General features: G+C 46.4%; 2 protein-coding genes across 3 annotated transcripts; one reads left to right on the top strand and one right to left on the bottom strand.

The window, feature by feature from the left end:
• The first annotated feature begins 576 nt into the window (after positions 1–576).
• On the top strand, positions 577–2,634 carry LOC133919987 (cytochrome c oxidase copper chaperone 1-like). Of its 2 annotated transcripts, none has more exons than XM_062364593.1 (2): positions 577–740; positions 2,204–2,634. In XM_062364593.1, exon 2 carries the CDS (start codon positions 2,231–2,233, stop codon positions 2,465–2,467), a length of 237 nt encoding a protein of 78 aa, XP_062220577.1. In that variant the 5' UTR covers positions 577–740; positions 2,204–2,230; the 3' UTR covers positions 2,468–2,634. The 2 variants fall into 2 exon arrangements, with proteins under 2 accessions (XP_062220577.1, XP_062220578.1); XM_062364594.1 differs by lacking the exon at positions 577–740 and adding an exon at positions 761–880.
• Positions 2,635–2,758: 124 nt separating this feature from the next.
• Positions 2,759–8,617, bottom strand: LOC133919986 (serine carboxypeptidase 24-like). The gene is made up of 9 exons (XM_062364591.1): positions 7,998–8,617; positions 4,736–4,843; positions 4,547–4,642; positions 4,334–4,426; positions 4,132–4,217; positions 3,620–4,017; positions 3,410–3,505; positions 3,228–3,333; positions 2,759–3,113 (listed from the first exon to the last, which is right to left on the bottom strand). The coding sequence occupies exons 1-9, from the start codon at positions 8,290–8,292 to the stop codon at positions 2,970–2,972; spliced, it is 1,422 nt and encodes a 473-aa protein (XP_062220575.1). The 5' UTR covers positions 8,293–8,617; the 3' UTR covers positions 2,759–2,969.
• Positions 8,618–8,861: the final 244 nt, after the last annotated feature.

Genomic DNA, 8,861 nt, shown 5'->3' with positions numbered 1-8,861 from the left:
CCACAGGCACTCACGTTTCATTTTCTGCCTTTCCTTTTCTTTTCTTTTTTTGAGAGGGCACTCACTTCTCCTGCGATGTTGCTGGTCTCGCGCGATACTTAGCCGGCGAAAAAAGAAGGGAAAATAGTAAAAACTTACCGGCGGAGTTTGGTGGTTTGTCAAAAATCTCTTTACAACTTCTTTTTCTCTAACCTTCTACCTGCAACTTTGAAAGTTTGTTAAAAACTCTCGTAGAACCGTTGATTGTATGATATGGTTATTGCGTGACTCTCTAGGTTCCCTAGGATGACATGGTGATATCTAGCTTCATTTTTTACACCTTAGAACTATTTAAATTGGCCTATCATGTCATTGTTTGGTCTCTCTATTCACATACGTGTGCAAAACTAGGATCATAGATCCAATTTAATAGTTTAGAAGACTACTAAGAACATTCTAGAAGCCATAATTTTATTTTGAAAGTCATGCAAGCAGCGAATCATGCAGTCAAAGAGGGTATTTGATAAATGTACCCCAAAGCTGGCGGTTTTTTGCAAAAAAATTTAAAAGAAATATAACCTTCTTTCTTATGCCCCAAGAAGGGGAGAAGAGGAAACGCGCACAGCCGCCATGCCGCAAACAAAAGAGAAGCCACGGCACGACAGCGAAGGCATCGCAGCCGTGCTGCCCCGCCCCTCCCCTTGGTTCACGAGCAAAGTAACGCTCGGTGCTCGCCAGATCCTCGGTTTTTTTTTGTCCAGGCAAGCAGCTTCTTTCTTCTCCTCCACCCTTCCCAGCAGACCCCTCTCGCCCGCCCTTTTGATTACCATCTCCCGCTTAATCGCGCCATGGTTTACGCTATCTGGGCTTGGATTTCTCTGCAGGAGCGTTAGCCATCAGTGTTGGAATCTTGTTCTGCATGTCTCATTATTGCCTGGGTGTTTGTTTTTGGCAATTTGTGATGTTTCGTGGTGCGATACACTTAGTTCAGTTAACTGTTTTACAATGGATTAGAGGGCATTCAGGGTTCATCCTTGGCAAATCTTTTACCACTAGTTGTCTAGTTCTGAGGACTGAGATATCAAGAACTGCTTGTTGATAGGACCACGGTAGTATGTTTGGTTAAGAAAGGAGTGAATTTTAGTGACAGGTGATTTTGGTATTGTGCACAAGAGTGCTAACACAACGTTCTGTTGATTAATATGTGATGCTGCAATGTCAAAACTCATAAGAAGATTGATGCTGCATGTTTCCGCATGTTCTTGCCTTTTCCTTTGATGACTACCCAACTTTTTTTCATACTACCTTGGAGTGGGCAATAATTCCAAATGCATTTCTTTTACTGAATAGGGTGGTTGTTGGCCTATGGATCCTTTCTTGCACTCACAAACACACGGAAGAAGATGAACAATCACTCCTGTACCACTCCCAACCACTCCACGAGTAGTCCTCTTCTAGTCATAAACACTCCACGAATACTAGCGACCACACACAAGCACCTTCTAGCACTGGTCACGGGAACAATGGAATCACACAGATGCAAGAGAGATATTTGTGCCGCCCAACCACCGTGACTTTTTAAGTTGTCTTATTCTCTTATTTATAGACTCGAACTCCTACACATGGACTACAAAAGGCACCTTATGCTCCGCAACTTGTGTTGCGTCGCATGTCGCAGCCATTGTAGGATACTAAAGTCGCACATAGTACAACCCACGTCTTGTCCCACGTCTAAGTCCTACATCTACCCGCACACTCTATACAAGCACCATAATGTGTGTTTGACTCAGAAACACAGAAGTAAAAAGGAAAAGAAATTGACAGCAAGAAGTTATTTCCAACTGTGGCAATTACAAAATAAGATCACAATAATCTTTCAGGAAAAAATATATATCTAATTATGGAGAACAAGATAGTGGTGCACTAATGCTGAAATTTTACTCAAAGCGAATAATCCAGCTCACAATTATGTGAAAGTGAAAGTATAGCTCAACATGCCTTTTTCTGTATTGCACTATGTGATTGTAACATCATTAGCATGTCATGATTCCTTTTTTTTTCCTTGTACTGGTTGTTTCAGAGGCTCAGGGCTGTTTCAGATGTATATGAGATGTTTGTTGCTATAGCTTTGTTCTTGTGGTAGCCTCTAGAGACCAGGCTCCAAAAATATCTAATATGCTGGTGATCCACAGAATGAATATTTCCCTTTGTCTGCATTCTGCAGATAATACCTGAAGTACTGCAGCTGAAAATGGGTAGCACAGAAATCCCAGTGCCTGTGCCATCACCTGAAAGCTCAGCCGTGAATGAAGGGCCAGCTGCCGCAGCTCCTGCTGCTGACTCGAAGCCAAAAAAGAAGATATGCTGCGCGTGCCCTGATACCAAGAGGCTGAGAGATGAGTGCATCGTTGAACATGGGGAATCTGCTTGCACAAAATGGATCGAAGCTCACAAGCGATGCCTCCGTGCTGAGGGGTTTAAGGTCTGATTCTTCTCTAGTCTGCTGAAGATGTTACGTTCTCTTTCAGAAAAGTTACAGGGCATGTGAGATGCAACCGGGACTCAGTAGATTAGTTGCCATATTGTTGCATACTGTCATCAGAGAACCCATTACCAATTTTCGCACAGAATAAAATCACTGATGAGTGATGACTATATGGTCATGTTGAGTAATTTACTTAATGACTTTTATTCTTGGAATGGCATGGAAGAAACATCTTAATGTGAAAATTTGTAGTGATAAAACAAGTTGACAGTGAGAGCTTCGAAATTTATTTGCTCATCATCGCAATGCTCATGATTTCCATGGCATAACCATCCTTATTCTGTTATCATCCTTTTCCCCAACACCAATCAATCCACTCCTCAGCTATGAACTGCACGCCTATTTTCTACTTGCAAACACTCCCCATCACCTTCTCATCATCTTTTACATATTCTTCAGACTTGTAGCTAGACATGAGGTACACATCAGCTCATGCCAGGAACCTTCAGGTTTTGGGCAATGGCTCCCCAGCCAAGAACGACTTGAACATCCTGAACGCCCTCCTGGGCTGAAACAATGGCACCTCATGCCCTGCACCTCTCACCGAAGCGAATGTGAGCCCTTCATACACCTCAGACCATCCTCCTACCTGCACACACACATATGCACCTCAAAGATGTTACGGTAACAACAGGCTTACTGCTTAAACTGCAAGTGCCAAACAGCTCTGGCAAGTGCCAAACAGCTCTGGCAACTTCAGTACCTGTCCTCCTGAGTACCATGGGTACCAGCGAATCTTAATCTTCAATCCAAGATGGCTGATGGCGAACCTGGTAGCCGTAACCGGGACTACCGAATCCGTATCGCCACTGCATTTTGTCAAGTGACAAAGGGTTACGCGAACTGAAAACTTATCTGCCCCATCCAAGTATAATTTTGGATTACCTGAACACCCATATCCTAAGCCCAGCATTCATCAGCATCTTGTATGTCGGCAGCATGGAGAACTCAGAATCTTGCCATGTCTTGATGAGCACATCACTGTCAGTGTTAGCAAGTTCAAAACAATTTCATCTTATTTTACTCTTCGATCGCCGAATCAACCATGACAAGAACGGAAAAGATTTGAACGTGTCAGGAAAGAATCTATGAAACCTGCAGGCAGTCCATCTGTAGGGAATCCCCGTGGTGTTTGCATGCATTGCCTTCTGCACGTCCATCCTGTTGTAGTACTTCTCGGCGTACGTCTCCGTGCATGGGTCGTAGCCGAAGGACCGCCGGCGGATGAGGGTGTCCTTGAACCTCAGCACGGTGGCGTTGGCCGCGGCCGCGGCGCAGGACGGCGTGTAGATGCTGTACTGGTCGATGTCCCCGAACTCGTGGTTCATGGCGTAGTTCATGGCGCGGCTGCAGGTGCGCGAGACGTTGGCGCTGGTGAAGTTGCAGGACTCGAGGATGGCCTTGTAGGTGCGGTCGGAGATCATGGCGTGCGTCCACCAGTAGGTGACCGTGCCGATGTTGTCATAGTAGTTGTCAGTGACTGCGTTGCCTACCTGAGGACAGGCGAGGCATAGACTTTTTCAGGTTGAATCCGTATCAGGATGTGAATAGGAGGTGAAGTGTAGCATCTTGGAGTTTGTAGGCTGCTCTTGTATGATGATACTCACAATGATTCCCTTCAGGTTGATAAAGGGGTATGGTGAAGCCTTGTTGTACTCAACAATCTTCCTTGCCAATTGGGGGACGTAGTGACCTAGAATCGAAGGGAGAACAAGAACAAACGGAGAGAAATAATTTGGATGAAAAGTCACCGTTGAGTTCTCAAGTGGTACTGTCAGATCATACGGATCACCAATGACAGAGACTTACCAGCGTAGCTTTCTCCAGCTATGTAGAAGTCCCTGTGTCGATACTGCGGGAACCGTGCCATCAAATTGATCAAGAACTGCAATGCATCTTGAGCTGCACCAAATTCACATTGACATCAATGTAGGCTTACTTTGCAACACCTAGTGATGAAGTAGCTACAAGATTTTTAATCAACAAAAGTTACAGCACCCAAAAGGACCAGTGATGGATTACCCGTTCGCTCATCGCCCGATGTCTTGAGATCCGAGGTGGTGTTCGTGTAGGAGAAGCCGACTCCGGCAGGCGATTCGAGGAAGAGAAGGTTTGCTTCTGCAGCAACAAATTTTGCCGTTCTTTCCATCAGTCACTGGCGCTGCAACACTTGGCATCAGAGCAGTTTCTTCTGAGGCCAGGCTATCTTACCTCTATTCCATGAGTATTTGTTCAGAAAGAGCCCTGTCCCGTTTGGTTTAATCCGGAACGGACCTATCTCTTCGGATGCTCCATACGCCACCGACGAGCATCCAGGACCTGGCAAATGATCAAAATTGGTGTTCGAAAAACTGATCAGCAATGGTGTTCTTTTTCAGCCATGAGAAATGCAGATGCAACAAAAAAGAATGAGCTAATGACTAAAATAACAACTATATACGATGTTTCGATCTTACAGATATAAGTTCGACGGACTGATGGCATGCCAACATTCAAATCGATAATGATTGGATCATCTGTTCAGCAAGGTATCGTTGCAGTATGGCATGACTGACAGAGATTCAAAGTTGACCTCCATAATGATGTGGAGCATACTCGATAGTTTACACACTTACACAAGTAAGGCAGCTAGCTTCAGAAGCATAGTATCACTGACCAAATGTCCTACTAATAAGATAGTATATCTTAAGAAAGAGAACGCGGAGAATCCATGAAAGGTCCAAGTCGCAGCAGAAGCGTGCACCGCCCGTTCTGCGCCCAGCCACATTTCCCGAAGCACCAAGTCAAAGAAGACAAGCCATGGTGCCAGTGGAACCCAGGTAGTGTGTCTGTGTGTGTCATTCTCATTTATAGCTGATCGCATTGCATAATTATTTTTCCTTTTATGTGTAAGGAGACCCAAGGCCAGGAAAAGGCCACAGTCCCTGAATGAGTGCATCTGCAATTCTGCATGCGTACACAAACACAGGAACACTGGAACTTGCTGTGCCTTGCAATGCCGATGCAGAGGCTTGTCGTCACTCACCACACTGCCCTAGCCCAGCCCAGCCCTGTTCTTGGGGCAAAGGCTTCTTGGTGTTTAGCCCCTGGCTTTTACCCAGTGGGTGATGATGACCAGAGACGAAGCAAAGGGAATAAGACTAAGTGGTGTGAGCGAGCAGCAGCGGAAGATTACGATAAAACAACAGGGAAAGGTGGCGCCTTGCATGCATGCAGCTTTTGGCGGGTCACAACACAAACATCTGCAGCGGCTTCGGGCACCACGCAGCTTCATCATTTCATTTCATTTCGCCTTGGGCCCTTGCTTGCAGCAGCAGCAGGCTTGCAGTCACGTGACCTGAGGCTGAGTCACTACCACCCTGTGGCTAAGAGCCCAAGATTGCGTCGATCTCAAAGGACGGGTTCGTTCATCAGAATTCGTGAGGCTCCTGCCGCCGACGCTGTGGCTGATCCTGCTTGCGGCCTTCAGATTCAGAGCAATTCTGAATCGGCCGACGAGCCATGAGTCCTGCAGCATCGCGAGAGGGAATCCGATCCGGAGGTATTTTCCTACTGTTGCTGCCGGGTGATGAGGACAACCCTGCACAGTCGAGCAGGTACGTGCGGCAGCAAAGGGCATTTAAATATTGCAGCCCAAGCAGTTGAGAGAGAGAGAGAGAGAGAGAGAGAGAGAGAGAGAGAGAGAGAGAGAGAGAGAGAGAGAGAGAGAGAGAGAGAGAGAGAGAGAGAGAGAGAGAGAGATTGCTGATGATAAGGGCCAACTTGGGATCCAAGAGACCCTGCTTAGTGGTTGGTAATTATAAGAGTCTGAAGCCTAAGCCATTTGCTTATCTTATTATCCCTTGCAAGTGACCTTGTCATGGACTCGTAGTCAGCGATGAAAATAAAAGAATGACCTGAACATGCATGGCAATTGGCATGAGCATGACACTGTGAACACGATCTCGGTTCCACCACATGCTGCAGGACGACAGAAGATATTGGGAGGCGAGGAATTAATGTCTAGAGTCCAAAAGTTGGGATCAACGAGCATGCATGCATGCCCTGTTCGCAGCTGGAGTCAACTGCATATATCTGAATACTCATACTCTTCAAGACTCGAGATCCAAATGCTCCAGCAACATGCCAAACTAGTATCTCTAGCTACTTTCTAGTCTGATTTTCACCTCATGATCTTTAACTAGCGTAGCATGCAGTACTCCACAACTGTGTGGTTCTGTAGTTCAGTACACATTCATGATTGTCATTGTGTTAAAACAATGTTCATGATTGTTGGTGGCTACCGAGAAACTAACCTGCCTGTTATGCATTTTGATGCTTATAGATCAAGCAGAAGGTCACTGAGAAGAAGTCAAGGCAATGGAGTACAACAGCCATTACTTGGTTTAGATCTTATGGTAGGAGCTTAGTGGCAGCAAGACACGAGAAAGGGACAAAACATATACATGCATGGCCATTGCTTGAGAAAAAAATTATACATGCATGGGCTGAATGGATTCAAGTAAGTGTTGTCAGATGCATCCGGTACAGCAACAAACAAACACTGTAGAAGCGACACCATTAGGACTTAGGAGTGCAGTTGTCTGATGATAAAAATGAAAAAGTTGGGCAGTGCTTTTGGCATAGGACCTACTAATGCAGGCAGTGTACTTAGGTTATGTCAGTGTCAGTTATTTATGAGTAAACATGTCCATGGTGGCATAGCAGTAGTGTGGCATATATAAACGTAACTCTGCCAAAGATCATGTTAAAAAATCACAGTACCAAACATGAAGTTTCCTTGCCCTAATGTTGATGGTCTTTGCCCCTCTCTCCCACACTGGCATATGCTTTCATAGCAAAAGGCACAACAAAAAGGGCAAAGGATAGAGCTTGTCATGTTGCCGAGCCCTGCACGCAGGAATGGCAGCCGGCTGCTGCTCCTGCTCCCTCGCTCATGTTTGTTCAGGGTGTGGTCACGTCTGCTCACACATTTACTCCCCTGAATTTACTACTACTGCACTGCACCCCGTGCCTCCTTAAACAGCGACCAGTTGCACGGTAATGCTCTGATCAAAACACATTATCCTCCTTGATGGTGTTTTCGTATTGATTAGAGGAGAGAAAGGGAGAGAATGGCGCTTTCCGTTAGCCAGCCAGCTAGCTAGGCGAGTGACAAGAAGTTCGAACTTTGAAGTTTGTGTCAAAAGCTTTGGAAAGTTGATCCTTTTGAACTCCAATAAACTTGCAAAAATAAGAGCTCATGAAAAGACTCTAGCCAGGGAATGACTGGTCACCACTCACCAGTCAACACCACTAAGGACTGAGGCGTATGATAAGATCATACCAAGATCGGTGAAAACCAGCAATAAACTAGTATTACCTAGCATGAAACGAAGGATCATTGCAGGCTTGCAGCAAGATGAAGTAAGCAAAGATGCACAGATCGATCAAATTACGAAGATGGAGTGGGTGTAGTTGCTGGGTAACTCACCTCCGTTGAGCCAAAGGACAAGGGGCTTGCTGGCCGCGTCGCCGGCGGCCTCGGTGAGCCAGTAGAAGAGCGCGCGGCCGCGCTCCTCGTTCACCGTCACGTAACCGGAGTACTGCGCGAACGCCACCTGCGGCTGCCCCGGCAGCGCCTCGACGCGGTCGCTGCGCGCTCTCTCCTCGCACTCCTCCACGCCGGCGCCGGCAGCGACAGCACCTCCAGCCAGCACGCAGCTGATGATCACTACCAGAAGGCTCGCCACGGCAACCGCCGCCCCACGCCGCCGTGTCGTCGCCATTCAGGCGTACCAAGGAACAGCGAGAATGGTACTGTAACTAGCTATGGGAGAAGCTGAAGCACATGAGCTGCGTATTTATCCTTGGAGATTGGAGCTCAGCTTGCTGCTAATGGCTAGTGGAGTGGTCGTCGTGGTAATAATGGGGCATTGGATCGGGAGCATTTAAGCCTGCTCTTCGGAAGAGGCCGTGCATGGGGCAGGGGACGGAGGGCAGGTGAGTCATGCTACGCCGCCATTAATAGTCCTCCGACCTTGGCAGCTTGGCAGCGATAGGAAGAAGAAGAAAGCCGAGCCACCCGCCTGCTGGGCTGGGGCCGTAGGGATGAGATGGCCAAGGCCTTAAATGCAACGCAGCGGCTCCCAGAATTTTAATTTCGTTTTATAATTTTTTTCGTTCACAGAGTAAAGACTGAAATTAGTAAAATTTTAGTTATTTTTCGTCATCTGCTCTATAGGTCTCATATATGCCAGTAAAAAAATTTCATAATTAGATATTACATTCTCATTTAAAATTCACAAAATTTCGATGAAATTTTAATCCCTAGCTACCTCTCTCTCGGAAAAGGTAA

The sequence above is a fragment of the Phragmites australis genome, chromosome 5 (genome assembly GCF_958298935.1).
Source record: "Phragmites australis chromosome 5, lpPhrAust1.1, whole genome shotgun sequence".
In the NCBI taxonomy this organism is placed as follows: domain Eukaryota; kingdom Viridiplantae; phylum Streptophyta; class Magnoliopsida; order Poales; family Poaceae; genus Phragmites; species Phragmites australis.
Note: the sequence above shows the minus strand (reverse complement) of the source record. Positions and strands in the feature narration are given on the sequence as shown.